The following is a 26,901-nucleotide window of genomic DNA, read 5'->3' on the forward strand; positions in this document are numbered from 1 at the left end:
GCGATGGATCAGTTAAACAGTTTAAATTACTTCTTGGTTCACTGCAGCACTGGAACCAAGATATGATAAGCAAAAAACTGCATTATTTTAAAGGAATTTAACATATGATGATTTCAGATTTTTGTTGATTAAATTCACATCTAAGCACTTAATTTAGCATTTATTAAATCATTAAAACTTATACATATTTTATGTATTTATAACAATTATTTAAATAATCACGTTAACAAATTATTCATTTAATGCACTGTTGTGCTTTTGGAACTCAATATGCATGGGCTTGAATCTATTTTCTTTAAAATAACATATATTTTCCGGTATGTAATTTTTCTGAATACTGAGTTTGTTCAAAAATAATATTTTTTGGGAAAATCATAATTACGATCATTAAAGGGATGGAAATTATGAGATTACATCAAACAAGGCATCAAAACGGGCAAGATCAGTTACGGAGCTGTGCACTGATAGTTGTGCTTTTAGTTTCCTGACATAATTGTCTTAAAGAAAGACTTTTAGATCGGTTGCTGAAGTGCTGATCTTTGACACCGAGCAGATCAAATGCTGACGGAGAGTCACATGTTTTGTTGAGGAGTCAGCTGACAGTGATCCATCCATAAAGACACCAACACAACGCCCCGCACTGCAGTTTCAACCTTTCTCCAGGCGGCTTCAACCATCGACAAAAACACCAGCACACTGGAAACAGCGCAGTCATGCTACTACTAACTCTGCTCTTCGTGTCCTCCGGTAATGTCAACAGACAAGGCACAGTTTATGGTTGTATGGAGCCATTTTTCTGGGTTAATTCAGACTCTTGTCAGGCCGCAGTAGCAGCTTTCTGGTTGTGTAACTGAGTGCGTTTCATTGTCGGGACGCGGAAGCGTTTCATGTGTCGTTAGCGTTGGTAAACAAGTCCACTTAAATGGCAAACCCCTGGTTGTGTCAGGTGTTTTTAACACATAAATGAACTTTAGCTGCTGAAAACATTCCAGTTTTTTGAAGCTATAAAATAAGTATTGTTTTGTTGTTGTTGTTATAAGTCAACGTGGCTTTGAAGTTAACAGTTGACCAGCTGACCTTATTAGTGGAACGGCTTAGCTAATGTTAGCCTGCTAGCTAAGGTAGCTAAGCTAACGGATTCCACACATTTCAAATAATTTAGTTTTTTTTAGTTTGGCGTTTTTCTGCGAAACATACATTGCTTTGAATAGATTAACTTTAGTTTGGGCTCTGTTGATCTGTCGTTTATGTATCTAAACCATTAAATCTCAGTTCTGTTTTTCACTAACCTTTCTGTAACTTGCAAAGTTTTCATGTGTTTTGAGTTTCTTTTTCCTGTCTCCCTTTCGTTTTGAGCACCTGTATATGGTCTCAGCCATTCTCGATTTCTAATACCTTTTATGAGCCTGTTTAATAGTAGTGATCAGATAGGATTGGGTCAGTGTGACCGATCATTTATAACGGGAAATGCTCTGTGTTTCTTCTTTCTCTTTTGGATAGAACTGAAGACATTGTATTTTTGCAAAAGCTGAGTTTCTATAACGGCCTATTAGCATTTATTAAATGAGGCCATTTTAGGCTTGTGTATTTATGGCATATCTTGAGTTTCACTTCTGGTAATGATATCTAAAGCACTCTTTGCTCTTCCACATTTTTCCTTGTTTTTAGAGACATTCCTAGATTAAACATGTCACTGTTTAACCGATATATCATGATTTTCATCATGAGCCGCATACCTGCTACTATTTCAGTTGCATTAACCAGGCTACTTATTGGCTAAAGTTAGTCCAGTCTAATTACAATTTGCAGCTCTTTTTTGGAGCATTTCCTGCTATCTGTTTATTAAATCCCATTAATGTATAAAAGTTGTAGCTGCGCCTGTCTGGTTGTAAAAAGGTTACAGTAATCCTAAACCATGTGCTGAAAGTTGCCCTGATCCAAACAGTAGGTTTGCCTAGGAACAGCTTATTTTGTCTGACTGCTCATGTGACCTCAAGTAGTGGGCAGGTGGGCCCGGGCCTGCCCTCTTTGTGGTGGAGGATCTGAGGTTTTGTTGGTGCAGGTTGGAGTGTTCACATTGTGGTATCCTGATGAGTTAATATCCTGGGTTGGTTTGTAATTGATTTAATCATTATTATTTATATAACAAAATGATGGTCTTTAATGTCCACATTTTTCAGCTGTTGAAATGTGTTGCTTCGTTGTTAGGAAGGATCCAAGTAATTAAAACAGGAAGTATTAATGCTGTCTCTTAGGTATTTTCCTGCAGTTTATTCTCAGTTCAATAAAATCAAGAACTGTGAAAGTTTTTTTTTTTTTTTGAGTAGACAGAAAACATGACCTTTATTTGCCAGAACTACTTACCACTTCTGCAATTTTTTTAATAGTATATGCATATATAGTCCTGCACTGGTATTGGTTTTACAAGCCATTCTTTGCTGTTTGAGTTTTCGGGCCACATCCAAGCATTTATTAATTCTATTAGCTGTTTTTGCTAAAAGGATTTGGTACCTCTTACTATGCTAGATGATGAAAAACCGTTTGCCAAGGTATTTGCCCACAGGGCGTACCTACAAATTAGCTTAAGATTCATTGAATGTCACGGTGCAACTACATTTTTAAAGGATTGCCAATACTGAATCAGTTTCAATATGTGTGACAAACATTTTAGTTTTTTTTTTTTTTTTTATCTGCTTTACATTTTTTTGGGGCGGGGGGGGGGGAGCTTTGCAGTTTCTCTTCTCCCTTTTTTTTTTTAAAGTTACATATGTTGAGCAACATCACAGTTTAAAGTGATTTCTTGGCTGTGAAATTCCCTCAAGTGTGCTAAAATGCGTCTTTTGTGATTCTTAGAAATCTTGCTGGACTAGTAAAGCTAGGAATGAATTATTTTTTACTTGATCTGTTTCATTTCTTGACTTGTATGTGAAGCATTTGCAGTAATTAAATACAATGGCAGTACCTTGATTCTATGTGCTCTCTACTTTAGCATGATCTCTAGAAAAACATCCTGAAGTGTGAGATATGACCTTTCTTGATTTTTCAGCTGTAGCGACACCTCTGCTCGGCACCGAGCAGTGTGCCCGTGGCTCCCCTTACTGGTGCCAGAATGTAAAGACAGCATCTCTGTGTGGAGCTGTTCCTCACTGCCAGCAGAATGTGTGGAACAAGCCACAGATGGTGAGATTATCTTATTTTCCTTCCAGTTTTTAAGCATTTGTACATTTCTGCTGATTTTATGATTTTCTTCCTGAAAGGCTTTCTGCATTGCACGTATTTTCTAATGTGTTTACTAAGTCGTTTGTTTGTCTTCAGAAAACGGTACCTTGCGACCTGTGTAAAGAGGTGTTGATGGTGGTTGGGAATTTGCTGAAAGACAATGCAACTGAGGTCAGATTAACCAAAATCTAGAGTTTCTTCAAATGTCCCTGAGACGTAAGAACTGTGTTGGAGGCTGATGTTTTGGGCGCTTCTTTTTTTTCGTAGGCTGAAATTCTTGGGTATCTGGAGAAGGTGTGTCAGCTCATCCCTGATCAAGGTCTGACTGCTGAGTGCAAAGAGATGGTGGATAGTTACTATCCCATCCTCATTGGGGTCATCACTGGGGAACTGGTGAGCAACACTGATCTGAATATGCTTTCAAATGAGCTCTTCATGCCATGTGTAATAAGGCAGTTTATCAGTCTACTTCTAAGACTATTGAGTAAATAATGGTCCATCTGCTCATTGATATGGACTGGATGGGGGCAGAAGCAGCTGTGTGAACAAAGTGCATCCCGCTGAAAAGGGGCTATTGATGAGGAAGTGAGTTTAAATCTAAATGGGAACAGAGCAGCCATTGTTCCAGCCTAAACCATGTGATGAAAAGCATTTGTAGTTCTCTCCATCTTAACTCTCACCTGCTAGACCAACTTTTAGAACAGAACTAGCAAATGTTTTGTTGAAGCTACTTAACATGATGATATATTCTTGTATAAGGAGGATCCTGCTGTAGTGTGCGGCGCTATGGGTATCTGTAAATCTGAGCAGATGTCCCTAGCCAAGGTTCAGGCCCAGGAGGAGCTCGTATCCAATGAAATCCCTGAGATGGACCTTGCCCAACGTGTTGCCCCCTTCCTGCTCAATGTTCCTGAGCTTTTGTATCCTCAAGAGAACCTCAAGCAGGACACCCCAAAACAAGAAGCTCCAGAGCAGGTACTCTCGCAGTCACATCTCCACTCATCTAAAGAATGCATTGTTTTTTTTTCTTCTAATCTTCTTGAATGTATTTCGTTTTATAGGATGGTGATGTAGTGTGCCAGGACTGCATCAAGTTCCTAACTGATGCTCAGGCAGAAGCAAAGGCCAACTCCTCCTTCATTGATTCCCTGATTCAGAACATCGAGCACCAGTGTGACATGTTGGGACCAGGCTTGTCCGACATGGTAGACTTTAAAATGTCTCGTATTTCAGATCTACCAAATTCCCTGCTTTTTTTTTCTCTGGTTTTTGACCATTATTTTCTCATTGCAGTGCAGGCAGTATGTAGGGCAGTATGGACCTGTTGTTGTCCTGCAGCTTATGTCCATGGTGAGTCCTCTGTGCTTCCTGCAGGGTGTTCTTCACTGAGTGTTCAGGAAACCTCCGTCTGCCTTTTATAAGCCATGCTGTAACATGAATGGTCATTTTAATCTAATGCTTAGACCTCAGTACTAATGACTGATTTGGTTGTGATGCCGCTGAGTCCATGTTTGCTCCTACAGTAGCTTCAATTGTTCACTGTATGAATTTACTCCAAAAGCTTCCTGTATTTAACTTTGCCTGTATTCCCTATTTGCGTATTATTTTTATCCATGTCATTCTGTTCTTTTCCCTCCTTTACCCTGGTTTTATTCGCTGCTCCCCAGGAACAGGTAGGTCACTCTGGTCAGCCTGTTGTCATTTTAACCCTTAGTTCTTCCTCTTGCTTTTGTGAGATCCACTCCTAGAAATCTACACCTGCCACTGATGCATGGGAATAGTAATCTCACATCGAAACACTTTGACTCTTAGTCTACTCACCAACCTCTTGAGTCTATGTAAAAATTACATAAAATGACCCCTGTATAACTTGCTTCAAATCTCACATGCGCATGCAATGCAGGGGCGTCTCAAACATTAGTAATTCAGTTTGGAAAGTAAACATCTTATTGTATAGATGCATTACATAGTGATATATTTAGTGTTTTATTGTTAAGATTATTGCTCACAGCTGATTTTAAAAACCCAAAAATGGTTTCTCAAGAAGTTGGGATATGGCCTAAGACCGATGTTGTGCAGTATAAGCACTCTGCTTCTGCACTGATCTCTACTTCTGTTTGGCATTTCATGGAGTTAAATCTCAGGGATTTTGGATGTGTGTGTGCAGCTGCAAAGTCCTGCTGGAAAGATGAAATTGGGTGTGGAAACTTCAGTAGAGAAGCATGAATTGCACTAAAACTTTCAGGTAGACCGGTGAACTGGTTTTGGATCTGCTAAAACTCAGTGGGCCAACACCAGCTCCCTAAATCATCACTAACTATGGAAACTTCAAACTGGACCTCAAACAGCTTGGGTTCTGTACCTCTCCACCTGTCATCCAGACTCATGGACCATGATTTCCGAATGAAATGGAAAATTTCCTTTTTATTTATAAAATGACTTTGGACCTTGGAGGAGTAGTCTAGCACTTTCTCTCTGTCTTAACCTTTGGGTTTGCCTTTATTTTGTGGATACAAATTAATGAGCCCATTCCATGTATGCAAATTGCATTTTAAGATTTAGTTTGCTTAGCTTAGGAGTGTGAAACATGAAATTGAATTTGAAGGAACCTCAATTTGTCCATTTAACTCAAAAGACATTTGAAATACTTGAAGGCAGGATGGTGCAAATTTCCATTTGCATCAACACAAAATTGTAAAAAATTTCCAAAAACAGAAATCTTAAGGAATCCAGGAGGGTTACCACAAGGGCTAAACAGCTGTAGCTCATGTCCTGGATACATCTGTATGCGGCAACTCCAGCTGCTGTGCACACCTTGTGAATCTCCCCCAAATTCTTGAATAGGCTTTGCTTCACAATCCTAAGGCTGGAGCGACCCCTGTTGACTTTTTTGTTTCCTTCCACAAAACTTTCCTTCTTTTTATACAGCACTTTGAACAGCCAGTTTCATCAGTAAGCACCTTTCATAGTTTACTGTCCTTGTTGACTATGACGGTGAGGTCTGGGCCATAACGGGACCAGAACTGTTTCTGTATAAGGAATCCTGTGGTTGCATTGGTCTTATGTCACATTAACATTTTCTGAGAAACTTGGGTTTTTATTTTGATTAGCTGTAAGCCATAAAAAAATTAAAACTGTCTAATCTATATAGCACAAGTTTTACTCTTTAAATTGGGTTACTGATTTTTACCCCTTCATCAATCTAATTTGACATGCTCCTGCATCTTTACATCTTGGTAGCACGTTGATTTGCACATCGGGCTGAGATGCACTCTTCTTCAGTAAGACGGGTGTGGCAGTTGCCTAAGAGTTGTCTGTTTCTGAGTTGGTGCTCCAGTTATAAATACTTTTGACACTATGGTATGTTTGGCACTGATAAGATGACTGCCTTTAGGTGTTTGGATTGGTTTTGTGGCCTGAAAATGTGCATAGTGCATGATTGGCAATGTTGTGTAATGACGTGTTCACTGTCCTAACAGCATGCCCCAAGGCATCACTACATAAGACTGGACACTTTATTCTAAAGTAATGATTAATTCTGTCCCCAGCAACCCAAGGAGATTTGTACTCTTGCTGGTTTCTGTTCTGATGCGAAGAAGTCCGTTCCCATGTTGAGCCTTCAGGCTGCAATGACAGTCCCTGCTGCCAAAACTATACTGGCTTCCAAGCTTTTCCCTGCCACCAAAGTTGAGGCTGCTGCCGCCTCCAGGGTAGGTACTGGGATGCAGTTTTTTGACTTGGGGAATATGATTTTTATGAGAAATCACTTATCGTGCATGATTAAACAGTACCTACTCATATCGCAGCCAATGGTGCGTGTTCGTGAGTCTCCAACTTGTGCCATCTGTGAGTTTGTGATGAAGCAGTTGGAATCCATGCTGGAGGATCACACAACAGAGGTGGGGATGTTTCGCAAGATCTACTTTCCAGTACCTTTTATAAATGCTGCTGCCTAAATCTTGCATGTGTGCTTTGCACTAAAATCTCTGATCCTTGTTTATGGTTGCAGGAGGAGGTTGTTCAGGTTGTGGAGAAGGTGTGCACATTTCTGCCCTCCTCTGTGAGTGCTCAATGCAAAGACCTGATTGAAACCTATGGCCAGGCCATCATTGAGCTGCTGGTGCAGCAGGCTGACCCTAAGACTGTTTGCACAGTGCTGGGACTCTGCAACGATGCCAGCCGGGCATATATCGGTAAATTACTGCTTTTAAATTCATTTAAAGGATTTGTTTTCTTGACATATTTAAGGTAAAGCACAGATGTGGTTTAGGGAGTTTAATGCGTGCAAATAAATGGTTATAAATTCTTCCCAGTTGCCCTGGACCAGGCTCGTTTTAAGGTTGGTGGCTACTGTGAGGTGTGCAAGATGGCAGTGAGTTACATTGATGGCATTCTGCAGAAGAACGCCACAGAGGTAGAGATCGAGGAAGCTGTGAAGAAAGTATGCAGCTTCCTGCCTGACACTTACAAAACTGAGGTCAGTGGCAGATTTTTATTACTTTTTTAAACATAACCTTGCATCAACCTTGTTGTAACATCTTGAGTCCGTCTACAGTGTGACCAGCTGGTTGAACAGTATGAGCCAATCCTTATCCAGCTGTTGCTTCAGATGATGGACCCCGACTTTGTGTGTACAGTAAGTACAAAAGTACTTTCATATAATTGATTTTTGGCAGTGGAGCTGTCATGGATTTTTGTCCACATTGCACTTCAGCGCTGTAATTGTGATAAGAGTCTGAGCTGTCTGTGTTATAGAAAGTAGGCGCTTGCCCTGAAGCTGAACGTAAGCTGCTGGGAACAGAGCAGTGCTCCTGGGGACCTGGATACTGGTGCAAGAACATGGAAACCGCTAGACAGTGCAATGTGAGTACACAAGTCTTCACCACAAAACACAGTATTTTGCTCAAATTGGGCAGACACTAACTAGTTTTTGTTTCTTCTTTTCCATTTAACAAATTAAAAATATATTTCTTACAAGATAAAATGTAAACCTATTTATTATAAACTTTTTATTATCTATAGTTTTACAAATGAAGTACTCCGAATGTCAAATATGAGACTGACCTGGAGATGAACAAAAATGGGTCCCAATTCAGCCATAAGTGCAGCTCTAAAAGGGGAAACAAGTTGCTGTTGCACATTTCATTTAAAATGTAGTAATGAAGACTTAACGACTGATATGTTTCACTATAGAAGACATGAAAGACCTAAAGGAAAACATCTTGAATCTTAAAATCCCAAACAATCCAGATGTCAAGGGACCTGGGAGAGTGAAAATAGCTAATTCGGTCAAAGATCTTTCAAATTGATATTAAAGCAATCTGCCATTGGCTAGTTGTGGCAGCCATATTGCAAAACCAGATCTTTTCTGTGACACAAATCATTAGCCTAATGGCACAATTGCCCCAGTTGTAATTGCCAAAATATGAGGCTAACAAAATGCCTCACTCTGTAACTAGTAAAGCTGTATTGTTTAGAAATGACTGATCTGACTGAGGACGACTATCTAAACCTTTGTTTCTATCTTTCAGGCTGTGGCTCACTGCAAACGTCATGTGTGGGTGTAGAGAACAACAAATTGACCTGTATGAGAAATAAAAATGAGAATTTCTGTACTGCTGCTTTCCACTAGTAATTCATGTCTGATCGGCTAAACCTGCTGTGACGTCTAAATGAACTTCATGTTTTGAATGATGTGGTGGGAAAGGGACTGGGTTTAGCTTTTTATTTTTCTCTCCAGTTTGGGAGTTTGGGGGGGGGGGTGTTACTTATGTGATGGCCTGAAGCTTGGCCAGTTTTGATTTTTGTATTAGTTTCAGTCTTCCATGTTGCTTGCCAGATATTGCAAATTAAACTTATTTCACCCCTCCCCCACTATGTAGATCAACTTCCTCTTTCTACACAGAACTGACTGCAAACAGGTGAACCGATGCATTGTTGTACTGGCTTGTCTTTTTTTTTAGCAGTATATGTGACCGCTTTATCATACATTTTCTGATTGTTCTTGTTTTTATGAGCTGATGTGGAGGAGGTTTGCACTCTTCTTAATTTTAAAAAAATCTGTCTGTAACGCACAGAATCTCAAACCTGCTTTGAGCAAACTGGCCCATTGTCAATTCATTTGTGAATTTAAAAATTAAAGTAATTCCACACCAACATGACTCTTGTATCCGAGTTTAATTTAGCTCATCACTCTTTGCACAAACTTTACAAACATTAAATTTATTTTTGAAATGTAGAATTGACAGTCCATAGTTGAAGGTCTTGACAGTGACATTTTTATAAACTTGAAATGTTGTTTAGAAAAGCTTGTTTTTGCTTTGGCAAACTTCAGTTCACATGGTTAAAGAATGACCTACAGCCATCATTCTGAAATGGATGCCAAGTATATTAAAGTGGTGATTATGAACATCTGGATGAAAAGGTTTAAAGCGTTGAAGTGTCAGGTTCATTACCTCCTACAGAATTGTGTTGCACCAGTGCAGAGCTTGCTCAGCAATGGCAGTAGGAGTACAGTGAGGTAAATATTTCTAGAAAATATTCATTGAAGGACATCACAGAATCCACTTGTTACAAATGACAGAAATCTGCTAAATGTACAAAGACTGATGGTACAGTTGAGACAATTTCAAGGCTTTTAAAAGGTGAAATGTAGTTTATAATGTATGAAAAGGTAACCTTCTTGTTTCCCTTCCTGTTTAAGGTCCATTTAGATAACCACAACCTTCCATTGGCTAAATACTAGAATGATAATTATTACTTTAAAATAGATTTTCATTAGGGTTGCTATGCCTTTCAAGCAGTTTAAAAGCCCAGATGTCTTGGCTTTGTAAGGCTATTTAACAGCATGAGATCGTACTGTTCAGGAACGGGATGGTTTCTTTGTCCTAGAGATGAGTGAATTTTGGTGTGAATAGATCCTAGGAAAAAAGCAAAAGACCTTTTGATGAAGCTGGTATTATCCACAGTAAAATGAACTCTACCTACATAGGCTGAAAGGCCACCCAGGAAGAGGTCATTACTCCAAAAGCAGAGACACCAAGGGACAATGACCTTAATTTTTGAAATTGTGGTCTAATGAAACCAAAATTGAAGTGTTTGCCCATAATGCCCAGCATTACATTTGGGGGAAGCTTGTATGAGATCACTAAGTAGACAATGAACCAAGTTATGCTACCAACAAGCAAAGTGGCTTCAGAACAATGTTTTTGAGTAGCCATCACAAAGCCCTGATCTCAGTATCATAGAAAACATGGGTGGAGCAGAGAAGCCTACAAACCTGATCCATTCCAACCACTGAGAGAAGCTTGCTGTAGAAAATATACAAAAGCAGCTTTAATCTTTAGCAAAACTGTACTTATGTTACACATTCAACATTTACATATATTTTAAACCTTTCACCATATGTTTTTTATTGTGCATTCATATAAATTCAAAACCTCTAAAACGTGTGTACCCCACACTTTCATCTATTTCATTTATCCTGAGTATTCTTTCTGTGATATAAAACTGCACAAGTAATGCTTCAGACCTTAATTACAGACGGGTTCTAACATCACCGGAAACTAGATGAGGTATAGAGAAGGTGACACCTGTTGGTTCCGTGAAAATAAAAATCTTGATTGCACAGGCTGTAGTGTTTTCCTTCACTACATAGTTATATATGACTTTGGTTCAGATACTGTGCACAATAAGAACAGAAAAACCAGATCCAACAGCCAGTCCCAAAGTGAGAAAGAATGACATGACCACCCCTGTGGCTTCAGCCAGCTCCCGGGGTACCACCTTTGGTCCATAGATCATTGGCAGCGTGCCCAGGTATCCATTGGAGAGGCCCAACAGGCAGTTAAAAATCACAGGGTACACATCATTAGAGAACAGCACTGTATGAAGGTGGTCCCGAGGCTGGTAGTTACAGAACATGAGAAGTGGCACCAGCACGGAGCGACACAGCACCAGAGCAGGCAGGACTCGACTAGTAGGACCAGGAATCTGCACCCACGCTGTTGCCTGCCTGCCACAGAAGTCCGCGACGTTATAAAGGAGGAAACTGGTCAGAGGCACAAAGTAAGTTGTTGCCCAGGGGCTGCCGCTGTCCAAGTTTACAGACTGAATCCCCGAGGAGACAGCAGGGAATACTGTGATCGAGACGGAGAAGACATAGAAGACACAAAAGCCAAGCAGCCCGGCCTTCTTAATGATAGGCTGCAGCGGAGGAACTCCACCTGCGGTGGCGTGGTCCTCGCCGAGCGTCCCCGGACTGACGCTGGTCACTGCCAGCATGTAGTGTCTAACAGGAAGAGAAGGAGTGTGAGCTTCTGTTTAACGTTTTGGATTTTAGGAGTTTTACTACGTTTAAAGCACATGAAAGTTCAAAAAGGAAAGAATTAACATAGAACCAGTAGGCTGTGTGTAATTGGAATCATTTTTGTTTTGCTTTTCTTACCTTGAATATGCAAACTTAGGCAAAAGCAAATACAAGATGATGCACAGCAGGATGAAGATGTCTGCTGTCAGGAAATAGCCCAGAGCGTTGTTGGTCACGTCCTGAGCCAAAGTTAGGGTCAGTATTGATGCTAATGCAGTCAGGGTGCCCCCCATGGCCTGGCCTAAAAAAGACAAGCTTATGTAACACACACCTATGAAAAAAATATTTAAAAAGCAGCAATTTAATAAAGGACAATAAAGATTTTCTATGAAAGAGCAGAATATAAATCATTTATGAAACAAATGACAATTTGAATAAAATTAGAAAAATACTTTAAGTTAATAAATAATTATTCAAAAGTTAAACCATTACCTAAAACTTTAATTCCATCTATATTAAAATCAAATATAATTATTTCAGTATTTATGTAATAGTTTCATAGTCCTGTGTTCATCTGTTGGCCTCATCCATCAAATTCAGAATATTATATGAAACCTTTATTAGATGAGCCACAATGACAGGTTTACCTACATTTAAACTGCCAATGAATAAATGAAAAATTCATAAAATGGTAACATAAGTGAGTCAGTAATTATTTTAAATTGTAAACAAATACCTAATTAAATCTTTTGTTTAATAAACATTTCACTGACTGAAATAAATATGGACTTAATTCATAAAAAGTACAAATATATTGATTTAATAAATATTACTTTAAGGTCGTTTATCACAAGAAATGAAGAACAAACTCTTTTTTTTTTTCTAAGCATGGTGACATCTGCTGGCCAGCCTGCAGAATTGCATTTGCATGAAACAGCACGGTGAAACAAGAAGACCCTGTTAGGCATGGCCAAGCGTCCGTCTGCATGTTGACATTTTTGACTGCTTCCTTTTAAGAAAAATTATCAATAGAAATATTGCAAGACTGATAGAAATATAAAATAAAGTAAAACAAATAGGAAAAGTATGTGTAAGTAGAGACTGTTCTACAAAATGCTGATTAGGTGGATTTAGGGAAGATTCAAATACAGTGCCTTGCGAAAGTATTCAGCCCCCTTGAACTGGTCAACCTCTTGCCACATTTCAGGCTTCAAACGTAAAGATATAAAATTCAAATTTTTTGTGAACAATCAACAACAAGTGGGACACAATCGTGAAGTGGAATGAAATGTATTGGATGTGTCAAACTTTAACAAATAAAAAACTGAAAAGTGTGGCGTGCAATATTATTCGGCCCCCTTGAGTTAATACTTTGTAGCGCCACCCTTTGCTGCAATTACAGCTCCAAGTCGCTTGGGGTTTGTCTCTATCAGTTTTGCACATCAAGAGACTGAAATTCAGTCCATCCAACCTCACAGCTCGAGCTCAGTGAGGTTGGATGGAGAGCGTTCGTGAACAGCAGTCTTCAGCTCTTTCCACAGATTCTCAATTGGATTCAGGTCTGGACTTTGACTTGGCCATTCCAACACCTGGATACGTTTATTTGTGAACCATTCCATTGTAGACTTGGCTTTATGTTTTGGATCATTGTCTTGTTGGAAGATAAATCTCCGTCCCAGTCTCAGGTCTCTTGCAGACTCCAACAGGTTTTCTTCCAGAATGGTTCTGTATTTGGCCCCATCCATCTTCCCATCAATTTTGACCATCTTCCCTGTCCCTGCTGACGAAAAGCAGGCCCAAACCATGATGCTGCCACCACCATGTTAGACAGTGGGGATGATGTGTTCAGGGTGATGAGCTGTGTTGCTTTTATGCCAAACATTTCGTTTTGCATTGTGGCCAAACAGTTTGATTTTGGTTTCATTTGACCAGAGCACCTTCTTCCACATGTTTGGTGTGTCTCCCAGGTGGCTTGTGGAAAACTTTAAACAAGACTTTTTATGGATATCTTTGAGAAATGGCTTTCTTCTTGCCACTCTTCCATAAAGGCCAGATTTGTGAGGTGTACGACTGATTGTTGTCCTATGGACAGACTCTCCCACCTCAGCTGTAGATCTCTGCAGTTCATCCAGAGTGATCATGGGCCTCTTGGCTGCATTTCTGATCAGTCTTCTCCTTGTTCGAGATGAAAGTTTAGAGGGACGGCCGGGTGGTGGTAGATTTGCAGTGGTCTGATACTCCTTCCATTTCAATATGATTGCTTGCACAGTGCTCCTTGGGAAATCTTGGGAAATCTTTTTGTATCCAAATCCGGCTTTAAACTTCTCCACAACAGTATCTCGGACCTGCCTGGTGTGTTCCTTGGTCTTCATGATGCTCTCAGGGTTCTGTTCAAAGCGCAAAGAGCATCACAGAGTAGGTGCATTTATACCGAGACTTGATTACACACAGGTGGATTCTATTTATCATCATCAGTCATTTGGGACAACATTGGATCATTCAGAGATCCTCACTGAACTTCTGGAGTGAGTTTACTGCACTGAAAAGTAAAGGGGCCAAATAATATTGCACGCCCCACTTTTCAGTTTTTTATTTGTTAAAAAAGTTTGACACATCCAATAAATTTTATTCCACTTCACGATTGTGTCCCACTTGTTGTTGATTCTTCACAAAAAATTTGAATTTTATATCTTTATGTTTGAAGCCTGAAATGTGGCAAGAGGTCAACCAGTTCAAGGGGGACGAGTACTTTCGCAAGGCACTGTATGTTTATATTTAAAACAAGAAGAATTCTGCTGAGTTTTTCTCCAGCTTTGGAGAATAACATCCCAGGTGATACAGACGTAGCTGGCAGCTGACTTAACCCGGAAATCAAAAAGAAAAGATTTCCCTGCATGTGACTTAATATGTGTACGTTATATAAATATGTACAGTCATGTAAAAAAAATAATGTTTTTCTAACATATTTGGACACATGGTTCCATTTTCTACACCTGCTTCTTCTGTACAGGGTCGTGGGGGAGCTTGTGCCAGGGGTCTACGGGCAAGAGGCTGACACAGGTCGCCAGTCCATCGCAGGGCAACACAGAGACACACAGGGCAAACAACCATGCACACACTCATTCATACCTAAGGGAAAATTAAGGTCAAGGTTAAAGGTCAAATGGATTTATATAGGACATTTCCAACAGCTCTAGCTGTCAAAGGGCTTTACAAGCAAAATAGTTAACAATGTTAACAGAGAAACATTAAAAGACAGTAGACAGGAAGCCAGCACTCGGGTAATGTGCTCATTTCTTTTCGTACCAGTCAGTAAACGAGCTGCAGGGTTTTGTACTAACTGGAGCTGGTGAATAGAGGACTGTTCCAAGCCAAAGTACAGGGAGTTGTAGTAGTCCAATCTGCAGGTAACAAACAAGTGAATGACATGCTCAAACACATCAGCTGGAAGGGATGGCTTTACCTTAGCAAGCTGTCCGAGATGTAAAAAGCTAGATTGGACCACTGCACTCATCTGCCTCCACAGTTTAAGCAATGGAATGAAATGTTATACCTTGAAAATATAGATCCCAAAGGCAACATTATAGTGCTAACAAGGCTGGACCCAAAACTAAGCCCTGGGGCACACCATAATTGAGAGGGACTATTTCAGAACTGAAGAGATTCATGTTCACATAAAAAAGTCATTTCATAGAGAGATGACAGAAACATCTGGAGAGCAGAACCTTTGATCCCAACACATGATTCTGGCCTTGCCAGAAAGATATGATCCACTGTGTCAAATGCTGCTGACAGATCAAACAATAAAAGAGCAGCAGGGCAGCCAGAATCCAAAGTTGAAAGAATATCGTTAAAAACCTTTAGGAGTGCAGTCTCAGTGCTTTGAAGGGATTTAAAACCAGACCGAAACTCTTCTGAAATTTGATTTAGATCAAGGTGGGCCTGCAACTGTAGGAAAACCACTTTTGAAAGAAACGGAAGCTTAGAGATAGGCCTATAATTAGCCAGGACAGTTGGGTCTAGGTTGCGTTTTATTTTTTTAGGAAAGGCTGAACTACAGCCTGTTTCAAGCATGTTGGGACGCAGCCTGTAGCAACAGAAATGTTAATACATTTCTGAAGAAAAGACCCAACGGTGTCAAAAGCATTTTTAAACAAAAATGGGGGAAGGCAATCTGATGGGCAGTGAGATGATCTTATAAAAGCAACCACCTTACATAATTCACTCAAAGTAACTGGCTCAAACTGCTCCAGGACAGCTGAGCACAGAGGAGAAAAACTGGGGTCAAAGGCAGAAGATGCAAAGATACCAGCCCTGATACCTAAAACTTTGTTGATAAAAAAAAAAAAAAAATCACAAAAAGTCATCCACATCTTTTCTGTTGGTATGAGACCAAGAATTTCATACGATTAAAAAAATGAAAAAGAACCTGTGGCTTGTTGCTGACACAAGATTTGACATAAACTAAGTTTTAGCAGTCTTTCCAGCCTCCTGATAATGAGAGAAACATTCTCTCAGTGATAGTAGGGAAACATACAGTCTAGACTTTTTCCTCTCCGCGCGTCTGCATTCTCGTCTGATGGCGCGTGTATGTTCATTCAGCAAAGGCTCTGACAAGGCTTGGCACGCACAGCCATCACTGGTGCTATAGAGTCAAAGATATTGATATAATTTTCTATTCTGGTTTGAATTCTAGATTTACACAATTATCTAATTGTGTGATTGACTCATTTCCATCAATTTAGATAAATTTGTCAACAATTTATAATGCATTTATTATGTATGTATCATGCCAAATATATATATACAAAAAAAAAGAAAAGAAAAACAATTATATATATATATATATACACACACACACACACACACACTGCTCTAAAAAAATAAAGGTTAACACTCAAATAACACATCCTAGATCTGAATGAATGAAATATTCTCATTGAATACTTTGTTCTGTACAAAGTTGAATGTGCTGACAACAAAATCACACAAAAATCATCAATGGAAATCAAATGTATTAACCAATGGAGGCCTGGATTTGGAGTCACACACAAAATTAAAGTGGAAAAACACACTACAGGCTGATCCAACTTTGATGTAATGTCCTTAAAACAAGTCAAAATGAGGCTCAGTATAGTGTGTGACCTCCACGTGCCTGTATGACCTCCCTACAACGGCTGGGCATGCTCCTGATGAGATGGCAGATGGTCTCCTGAGGGATCTCCTCCCAGACCTGGACTAAGGCATCTGCCAACTCCTGGACAGTCTGTGGTGGATGGAGCGAGACATGATGTCCCAGTTGTGCTCAATCGTATTCAGGTCTGGGGAACGGGGGGGCCAGTCCATAGCTTCAATGTCTTCATCTTGCAGTAACTGCTGACACACTCCAGCCACATGAGGTCTAGCATTGTCCTGCATTAGGAGGAACCTAATATGGTCTCACAAGGAGTCTGAGGATCTCATCTCGGTACCTAATGGCAGTCAGACTACCTCTGGCGAGCACATGGAGGGCTGTGTGGCTCCTCCAAAGAAATGCCACCCCACACCATTACTGACCCACTGCCAAACCGGTCATGCTGAAGGATGTTGCAGGCAGCAGATCGCTCTCCACGGTGTCTCCAGACTCTGTCACATCTGTCACATGTGCTCAGTGTGAACCTGCTTTCATCTGTGAAGAGCACAGGGCACCAGTGGCAAATTTGCCAACCCTGGTGTTCTCTGGCAAATGCCAAGCGTCCTGCATGGTGTTGGGCTGTGAGCACAAACCCCATTTGTGGACGTCGGGCCCTCATTCCATCCTCATGGAGTCGGTTTCTAACCGTTTGTGCAGACACATGCACATTTGTGGCCTGCTGGAGGTCATTTTGCAGGGCTCTGCCAGTGCTCCTCCTGTTCCTCCTTGCACAAAGGCAGAGGTAGTGGTCCTGCTGCTGGGTTGTTGTCCTCCTACGGCCTCCTTCACGTCTCCTGGTGTACTGGCCTGTCTCCTGGTAGCCTCTCCAGGCTCTGGACACTACGCTGACAGACACAGCAAACCTTCTTACCACAGCTCACATTGATGTGCCATCCTGGATGAGCTGCACTACCTGAGCCACTTGTGTGGGTTGTAGAGTCCGTCTCATGGTACCATGAGTGTTTAAGCACCACCAACATTCAAAAGTGACCAAAACATCAGCCAGAAAGCATAGGTACTGAGAAGTGGTCTGTGGTCCCCACCTGCAGAACCACTCCTTTATTGAGTGTGTCTTGCTAATCGCCAAAGATTTCCCCCTGTTGTCTATTTGCACAACAGAATATGAAATTGATTGTCAATCAGTGTTGCTTCCTAAGTGGACGGTTTGATGTCACAGACGTTTGATTTACTTGGAGATATATTGTGTTGTTTAAGTGTTCCCTTTATTTTTTTGAGCAGTGTATTTTTATTTGGCAAATTATTAAATTATTGGATTGCAGCACGTTTTGGGACACAAAATCCTGTAGGGCTAAATAAAACAATTCTAATAATTAGTTCTGCATACTGTAAACCAGGGCTGTCGAACTCTAGTCCAGAGAAGTAACTGTCCTGTAACTTTTAGATGCATTCTGCATCAAATGTTCTGAATTACCACCTCAGCCTATCATCATTTCTGCAGAGGCCTGCTAATGAGGCAGTCATTTCATTCAGTTGTGTTGGAACACGGTTGTATCCAAAAGTTGCACTACAGTAGTTCTTGAGCACCAGAGATGGAGAAAGTTATACAGACAACTGAAACATAAGTAATCTAACCTGCTATAAGGGCTTGAGAGATCCTCATGGGAAAATAGCCACTGATCCCAAACATGCTGGCACAGAAGATGTTGGAGGCTCCGCTGACGATGGCAACACAGGCAAGTGTGCCGGAGAAGAACTCCATCCTGTATTCTGAGACGTCGACCTTCACCAGCACCGTGGTTACCACGAACACCAACAGCATCACAAAAAGAGATGAAACGATTCGAACATCTGGAGACAACCTGTGAACAATCCCACAAAGGAAAGTTGCTACTGGGATGAAACAACACGGGTATACTTGTTCTATTAGAATCTTAGAGGCCTCAAAGCTGTATCAAAATTCAACAGTGCCTAGAAGAGCATTCAGTTCAGTTTATTTAAACAGGTCATAATGTATTCTATTGGGATTTTACGTGACAGAATTGAGCATAATTGTGAAGTTGATGAAAATCTGATCCATGGTTTTGAACATTTTTAACAAATAAAAATTGGTGGCCCGTGCTTTTGTATTCAGTTGTAACTCTATTGGTTTATATCTGTACTAGCTTTAAACATCTAGAGACTGCATCTCTGAATCATGCTGTGATTGGCTGGCCTGTCTGTTTAGGTGGACGGCCATGACTTGGTAGGTTCGCAGGTGGTGCTTCTCTTTCTGTTTGGAGATAATGGGTTGAACAGTGCTCTGTGAGATGTTAGTGTTTGTTAACCTAACCCAATTTATTAAATTACAGACAGGTGGCCTCTATTTACTAATTGGCTCTACGACTTCTGGAGGCAAAAAGCTGCACTGGATTTGTTTAGGCCGTACTGGAGTAGGATAGCCTTAATACAAATGTACGCCATGGTTTGCAATGCACCGTGACCTGTGTGCTCTAGTGTGTTCATGTATGTGTGGATGTAGTTTTACTAACCTGTTAATTAGAAAATAGTTAAGCACCAGGCACAGCACAGAGGGAACTGCTGAGGCAATAGACAGGTAACTTTCAAAGTAGTCCTGTGTAAAGAAAAAGCCAAAAATTAGGGACTGAGCTCAACAAAAAAACATGCAATTATGTTCTCAAAGTATGAGGAAGGGAAAGGGAGAGAAGAACAGTAAGCCAATAATTAATTTATTACAGTTTTTAGGTCAATTCATCTGTACTTCAAGTTAGAGAAACAAAACATCAATTATAAACATTTCCTTTCACATCTAAAAGGAGATTTCTATGGAATGTGAAAGGGCACATTGTCCTATCATCTGTCACATTAGATTAAATTAGATTCAACTTTATTGCCATTGCACATGTCGCAAGTATAAGGCAACGAAATATAGATTGCTTCCAACCAGAAGCGCTTAAGCAGTGATACAAAATACAGATATTTGCTAATATGTTAATAGAATTACTATTACTCTAGATATGTATGAATAACAGTTTTGAGTAATTATTGTATATACATAGTAGTGCAAAATGGTGATTACAGAAATGAATATATAAAGTACAATAAAATATGCAACATGAATATAAATGTACAGTAGTGTAACCATATATACAGTTGCGGGAGGTGCAATATATGCATAGCTATGTCTGTGTGTTTTTGTTTTTCTGAAATTATACTACATAGTGAGGACCCACTGCTTCTTCGGGGGACCAAAGCCTGGTCTCCATGGGGGAAAATGCTGTTGTTGGGCTAGGGGTTAGGTTTAGGACTAAGTTGTGAATTATGTTTAGGTTAGGTTTAGGGTTAGGCATGAACTAGTAATGGTTAGATTTAGGGTGAGGGTCAGGGTAAGGCCATATAACTGATTGAAGAATGAATAGAAGTCAATGCAAAGTCCATGTAAGGATAGAAATACCCAAGCTGTATGTGTGCGTATATGTGTGTTTGTCAGAGGGCACATGATCTTCATACTGCCATGTCAGAAGCATGGAGATCTTTAGACATACAGAACTTCCAGACACAGGCAATGCTAATACATTTAGCTGTACTTCATCACCCTGCTACTCACACTGAGACTGGACCGTCCGCTGTGGTCAGTACTGTTGCTAAGCTTGTAGAGCCAGTAGAACTTCGCTGTTATGAAGAAGTTCCAAGGCAGCAGGGACCCGATACCCATAAGAAAAAAGATGATATACACCAGACCGTACGCGTCCTCTGGACTGTAGCGCACAGCCAGAGCTGCGGAGGAAACTTGAGGAAGAAGGGTTGCAGCGGGACTACAGTCTTCACCCTCCTCATCCTCAGTTGTGCTTTGTTCGTCGTACAAAGGTGGACGATAGGACGAGTTGACGCTGGGCAGCACAGGCTCTGTCCGGTCCATTTTCACAGGCAGGATCCAGGATACTCAGAGGGTGAAGATATGGGAGGAAAGGGCAGGCTGAGGCAGAAAAGAAGAAAGGAGTAGAAAGATTTTCTCAAGTCATTCTGAAGATAAAGTCACTGCAGCAAAAATTAGATTTCAACATGAGATGCAGACTTCAAAACCCACCAAAAATCTCATTCAATTATTTTCTCACATCGTAGTTTTATAGTACCTTACAAAAGTATTCACACCCCTTGAACATCTATACATTTTGTCATATTACGTCCACAAACTTCGATGTATGTTGCTGATTTTATGATAGACCAACACAAAGTAACACACAAACATCATAATTGTGAAGTGGAAGTACAATGACAGACTTTCGAAACTTTTCATACAGATAAAAATCCAAAAAGTGTGGCATCCATTTATATTTAGCCCCATTTAATCTCATACCTCTAAATTAAATCCAATGCAACTATTTCCATTCACATTGGTTAACAGAGCCCAACTGTGTGTAATTTAATCTCAGTCCTCAGCGGTTTGTTGGGGAACTAAAAACAAATGGCATCATGAAGACCAAGGAACAAGGCAGACAGGTCAGGGATCAAGTCGTGGAGATGTTTAAAGCATAGTTAGGTTATAGAACAATATGACAAACGTTCACCATATCACAGAGAAATGTTCAAGCAATCGTCCAAGAATGGAGAACGTATGACACAAGTATAAACCAAACATGACTGACTGGCCTGACAAGGAGAGCATTAATCAGAGAAGCACAACTACTCAAAGATCTGATGTTTATAGAAGAGCGGCAAGGAGAAAGGCATAAGATGTTCTGTATGCAGTTTGCTGGAACAAAACAAACTTGTTGGAAGACTTTCTGGCTGGATGAGACTTTTTGGCCTAGATTCAAAATGCAGTTTGTGGAAAGCTACCACTGCATATTGTCTTGAACACATCATTTTCAAAGTAATACATGGTGGTTGCAGAATCATGCTTTGGGACATTTTTTTCTTCAGCAGGAACAGGGAAGGTTCAAAATAGGGACCAATGGAACTTAATACATGGCAATCCTGGGACAAAACCTGTTAGAGGCTGCAAAAGACTTGAGGCTGGGGCGAGGATCACCTTCCCACAGGACAACAACTCTAAACATACATTGAGAGCCATAGAATGGGTTAGATCAAAGCAAATATGTGTGCTAGAATGGCTAAGGCTACCTCCAGATCTGAATGCAGGTGAGAAACTGTGGCAAAACCTAAAAACTGATGTTTCTAGATGCTCTCGATCCAGTTTGAAGGAGCCTGAGAGATCATAGAGAGTTACCTAAAAAATGCTTGCAACTATAATTGCAGCACTGTAGGCATATTTAGAGGGGCTAAATGAATCTTTTTTATTTCACTTCACAATTTTGCACCGAACAAACTAGACAAAATGTAGAAAGGTTCAAGGAGCATAAAGTCATTTCAATTCAACTCTGTTTATTTGTATAGTGCCAATTCACAACAAATGTCACCCCACAAGACTATTAAATCTGATATTTTTGAATGCTTTTGCTTCTGGTCCTGCATGTCTCTCTAACTCGAATCATGACCTGTCAATTCAATCGGAGCCAAATCCATCGGAAAAACGTTTCACACATCCCGTGTTGTTAAGACATGTGATTGTTGGATTCTTTACTCCGACTTCAAACAGAAGTCCTAATTTCATCACATCTCTGAGTGCTTCAGCAAAATACCGATGCGTGTTTAATGATGCTGATGCTGCTGTGGGTTCTAAATGCTGCAGATATGTGTCAGAAAAAGAAAATTAAACAGGTTTTCACTGAAGTGGGGTGGAGGAAGGTCATCACTTTGACTATTTTTAGGCAAAACTAAAAGCTGAGTTTGCAACTTATGAGTTTGCCTGAAGAGGAACTAATATTCACATGATGCTAAAGCCATGAAACATATTAACATAGTCAAAGAGGATACTGCACCACGATGTCTCTTAAAATAAAATATAATATAGTAGTACCGGCTGCTCTTGCTATTATACAATATTGTTTTTATCTGTTGGACTTCATAGCTTTAATTTGTTTGGTCTGACCCCCCCCCCCAAAAAAAAGGTAAACAGTAAAAAGCTACAAATCAAGCTAGCTAACTCGACTCTTGCTAAACGTTGTTCTCGGTAAATAAAATGCATCTCAAAACGTACCTCATCCCTGAAAACTCCGAAACTTTCGGTTTTCTGTTTCCCTGAACGTTTACCCAACAACCAAAACTTCAATTGACAGCAATTCAGTCAGTCTTTGTCAGCTGACTTCTTCTCTTCTCGACTATCGAGCTGGGATTTTCAGCAGCTGCAACAACAACTCCACTTCCGGTTTTAAAAGTTAGAAAAAAACCCAAACAAACCAAAGAAGTCCTAAAATGACTGCATATATTTATTAATAGATAATACGGAAACGTCATATAAAATATTTAAACAAGGAAAAAACGGGTTAACTATTGCTTTGATCACAGTACAGGAAGTTAATCGTTACAGCTTTCCACAATAAAAGCACGAATTTAGAACTTATTCTGCAGGTGCACCCCATTTCATTAGGATGTATTTGAAAAGTTTATTTATTTCAGTAATTCAATTCAAAGAGTGAAACTCATTTAATATAGATTCATAACACACAGAGTGATGTATTCCAAACATTTTGATGATTATAGCTTTACAGCTAATAAAACCTCAGCTTCTCACAAATTAAAGTGTTGCCGCCCTTCCACAGGGGAAACAAAGCGGAATTGTGAACAAGTGACAAGGTGGGTTGCCTACTGCTGCTGGTGTCAGTACTTCAGGAACCAGAACCATGTTAACCCATTCCTGAAGCAGAGACATCAGAAGCATCTTCCCTGAGCTAAGGAGAAAAAACATTGAACAGCTGACCAGTTGGCCAAATTTTAAGCATTTATTTCTGTTAACTTTTGTTATAGGGCATATAGCTAGTGGAAACGTAAAGGTATTTCATAAGAGCAACAAAAAGGCGCCTTTTAATATGGAAATGTGGTCGTGCAGCAGGACATAGTGCTTCAGGAGCCACCACACTTTGACAAATCCAGAACATTGGCCACAACTGTCATATTCCTTTTGTTAAATAACATCCGAATCAGAGACAATGTCAGATATGTGTCTTTCCTGGAAAAAGGAGACAATGGACTTCATTGTTGCTAAGTGGTCCAAAGTTATCTTTTCCGATGAAAGTAAATTTATCCCAGAGTCTGGAAAAGAAGTGTAGAGCCACAGAGACCAAGTTGCTTGAGGTCCAGTGTGAGGTTTGCACAGTCATTGATGATTTGGGTATTTACTCGATGTCATCTGCTGATCTTAGTCTGCTGTATTTTATCTAGTCCAAAGTCAGTACAGTGGTGTAGCAAGAAATTTTAGAGCACTTCCTGTCCTCTTCTGCTGACAAACTTTATGCTGATTTAATTTTCCAAAAAGACCACCGGCACACACTGCCAAATGTACCAACCTCTGTTTAATGACCATGGTATCACTGTGCTTGATTGGCCAGCAAACAAGCCTGCTCCAACCACAAAGAGAACCTATGTAATATTGACAAGAGAAGGATGAAAGACACCAGAGAAAACAATGCAGATCACCTGAAGGTCGCTATTAAAACCACCTGGGCTTCCATTACACCTTAACAGTGCCACGGGCTCCTCCATGCAACGCTGCACTGATGCAGTAATTCATGCAAACGGATATACTTTTCAGCAGGCTGTATTAGACAAATCCTTCTAAGTTGTTTTATTGTTGGTCTGAGGTAATATTGAAATATTCTGAGAAACAGATTTTTTGTTTTAATTATCTTTAAGCTACACTCATACAATTTAGTATAAGAAACACTTGAAATATCTCACTTTATGTATAATAAATCTATATAATATATACATTTCACTTTTTCATAGTTACTGAAATAAACCAACTTTTCAATGATATTATTATTAATGATATAATTTCAATGATAACTTATTAAGAAGAAAATAAAACACAGCTACGACGGTGGTTCTCTAACTTTTTATGGTGAGTACCTCCTCAGTTAATAACATGTTTACCAGTAACACTGTTCTGATACACTTTTAAATTAGTATCACAACAGGAATTGAACTTTTTCAGTTCGATCATGATATGAGCAAATTTATCAACATAAAAACTGAATGTAAAGCTGATCCTATTAAAGTGTCAAAGATTTCAAATGTTTTTGGTAGTTTTTGAAAAACCAGTTTTAATGAAAGTCTAATTCTGTTTGTTAGGTGTATAAAAAAACATATAATTCCACTAGGCCACATGGACCAGGAGATGGCGCTGCAGGAGATTTTATCCTGCCATCCTTCTCCTAGCTCCTGTTTGAAGAAACAGGGCTGGATGTTCTTTTCTCAGACACATGTGAGAAGAGATGGTTCTTAGCTATGAGTTTAGCTATTGCTGTTGAACAGAAACTGTTTTTGAATCTGCTTGTCCTTGTTTTAATTGATCTGTAGCGTCTGCCTGACAGTAACAGATCAGATAGAGCGTGACTCGGGTGAGAAGTGTCCTTTCTGATGTTATGGGCTTTTTGGAGACAGCAGGAACTGTGAAGTTCTTCAAGTTTGGCAAGAGGACAGCCATCGATCTTTTGGGCCGTGTTAATGACCCTCTGGAGCGCTTACCTCACAATCCCTCAACACCTGTCCAGGGAGATTGCCAGGCCCAGCATCCTTCCTCAGATAGACAGCGCGCAGTGTGCGCTTCTCCTCATGCTGCTCCACAGTGAGGGTGAAGCTGCTGTGGGCTGCAGAGTGTAGTGCAGCAGCCTGTGGTGGAACCAACTCAAATCGGTCAAAGATGATGTTCAGCTCCTCAGCCAGCCAGGCGTCACCCTCAGCAACACTGAGGTCTTGTAGTTGGTGAGATGCTGGATCTCTTGTAACACTTGCCTGCTGTTGTTGGTATCCAGTTGGTCCTCAATCCCCCTCCTATAATCTGACTTGTCTTTTCTGATGCCTCTCATTTGCTCGGTCTGAAGGCGTTTCTCTCCTTCAGTAGCTGCTGGATCTCCGTGGTCATCCAACAGTTTCTTGTTGGGGTAGACCCAGGTGTGTTTCTCCACAGTAACAGTGTCTATGCAGGTCTGGATGTAACACAGAACACTGTCTGTGAACATATCCAAGTCTGGGTCTTCAGCAATCTCCCAGCTGGTCCTGTCAAAGCAGTCTTGCAGCTTTTGGGAGGCACCATCGAGCCAAGTTTAAACAGTTTTAGTGATGGTAACAGCAGTCTTCCTGAGGGGGCCATAAGTATGAATTAAAAAGAGGGACAAGTGGTTAGACTGACCAAGTGTGGTAGTGACCTAGCCCTATAAACCCAGCTTGATGTTGCTGCAGACCTTTTCCAGTGTGTTAGCGGATGACAATTTGAGCCTCAACACTAAACATTGACTTATATAAAAGTTAGTATCCAAAGGAGGGAGCATGGGTCAGTGGCTGGTCTGTTAAGCATTCCTGAACAGATGGCCTGACTAACTAATCAGCTTGATAGACTCCCAGTGTTACTCTATAAAGAGCAGAAAGGAAAAAAGGTTTGATATTCTTTGCAAAAAGCACATTTACTCAAAAACAACCACTAAATTTATCAGCTGTTTATTCTATTTTGCCTAAGTCTTCAGTATGTTTAGTATTAGTACTCCTCAGTTCAGTCATTCATTGTTCAGGATTTTCCTGTTTGCTCGCCTTGTTTTTGGACGTCTGTTCCTTGTTGTTTTTCCCTTTTGTAGGTTTTCTTCTTGTCTATTAGTGAAACATTCCCCTCCAGCAATATATTGCCTGTCTATATTGTTGTCTTTTGTCTGTGTTTTGGTCCCTACAATCTCCATAACATGACAGACAGATCATGTAACACATTTATACTTAAATTCTGGTGTAATTATGATGACGTAAAACCATTGTATATCTACTCAGGATTATCACACTGTAAATGTCTCACACTGGACCATGCCTGTATATATGATGATGTAATGCAGCACGTAATGATGTAATAGGCAACAGATCATGCCATGATTCAACAACAAGAAAGAGACTTAACAAACAGCATCCAACAGAAAGCCTTTTGGGAACTTCTATGGACTGATGAGATTAAAGAGGGACGTTTTGTAAGGTTGTTTGTCCCGCTATATTTGGCATAAAGAAAAAGAACATCATACTGACAGGCAAACAGGGATTTGGTAATGTGATGGTGTGGAGCTGCCTTATTGCTTCGGGACCTGAAAGAATTGCCGTAAATATTGAAACCTTTCATTTCAGTCTCACAGAAGATCCAGATGTCCGGCCA

General features: G+C 40.2%; 2 protein-coding genes across 4 annotated transcripts; one reads left to right on the forward strand and one right to left on the reverse strand.

The window, feature by feature from the left end:
• Positions 1-589: 589 nt before the first annotated feature.
• LOC124859002 (prosaposin) lies at positions 590-9,380 on the forward strand. 3 transcript variants are annotated; one of them, XM_047351400.1, is made up of 15 exons: positions 590-747; positions 3,047-3,180; positions 3,316-3,390; positions 3,487-3,612; positions 3,979-4,194; positions 4,281-4,424; positions 4,513-4,569; positions 4,887-4,892; positions 6,768-6,929; positions 7,026-7,118; positions 7,229-7,412; positions 7,533-7,696; positions 7,775-7,855; positions 7,975-8,082; positions 8,751-9,380. In XM_047351400.1, exons 1-15 carry the CDS (start codon positions 714-716, stop codon positions 8,784-8,786), a joined length of 1,620 nt encoding a protein of 539 aa, XP_047207356.1. In that variant the 5' UTR covers positions 590-713; the 3' UTR covers positions 8,787-9,380. The 3 variants fall into 3 exon arrangements, with proteins under 3 accessions (XP_047207356.1, XP_047207357.1, XP_047207358.1); XM_047351401.1 differs by having other exon boundaries at positions 3,982-4,194; XM_047351402.1 differs by lacking the exon at positions 4,887-4,892.
• Positions 9,378-22,915, reverse strand: slc29a3 (solute carrier family 29 member 3). Its single transcript, XM_047351403.1, has 6 exons — positions 22,759-22,915; positions 20,266-20,634; positions 19,190-19,272; positions 18,294-18,520; positions 11,666-11,828; positions 9,378-11,509 (listed from the first exon to the last, which is right to left on the reverse strand). The coding sequence occupies exons 2-6, from the start codon at positions 20,575-20,577 to the stop codon at positions 10,894-10,896; spliced, it is 1,401 nt and encodes a 466-aa protein (XP_047207359.1). The 5' UTR covers positions 20,578-20,634; positions 22,759-22,915; the 3' UTR covers positions 9,378-10,893.
• Between the last annotated feature and the right edge of the window lie 3,986 nt (positions 22,916-26,901).

The sequence above is a fragment of the Girardinichthys multiradiatus genome, chromosome 22 (assembly GCF_021462225.1).
Source record: "Girardinichthys multiradiatus isolate DD_20200921_A chromosome 22, DD_fGirMul_XY1, whole genome shotgun sequence".
NCBI classification, from domain to species: domain Eukaryota; kingdom Metazoa; phylum Chordata; class Actinopteri; order Cyprinodontiformes; family Goodeidae; genus Girardinichthys; species Girardinichthys multiradiatus.

Bases quoted from the DNA above. Each gene is read 5' to 3' on its own strand.
- LOC124859002 (XM_047351400.1), top strand. From the start codon at position 714: ATGCTACTACTAACTCTGCTCTTCGTGTCCTCCG. The intron at 3,613-3,978 runs GTGAGCAACACT...TTCTTGTATAAG, and splicing joins GGGTCATCACTGGGGAACTG to GAGGATCCTGCTGTAGTGTG. The intron at 4,195-4,280 runs GTACTCTCGCAG...TTCGTTTTATAG, and splicing joins AACAAGAAGCTCCAGAGCAG to GATGGTGATGTAGTGTGCCA.
- slc29a3 (XM_047351403.1), bottom strand. From the start codon at position 20,577: ATGGACCGGACAGAGCCTGTGCTGCCCAGCGTCAACTCGTCCTATCGT. The intron at 18,521-19,189 runs GTTAGTAAAACT...GATTGTTCACAG, and splicing joins AACTATTTTCTAATTAACAG to GTTGTCTCCAGATGTTCGAA. The intron at 11,829-18,293 runs GTTAGATTACTT...TGTCTTTTTTAG, and splicing joins CTCTCAAGCCCTTATAGCAG to GCCAGGCCATGGGGGGCACC.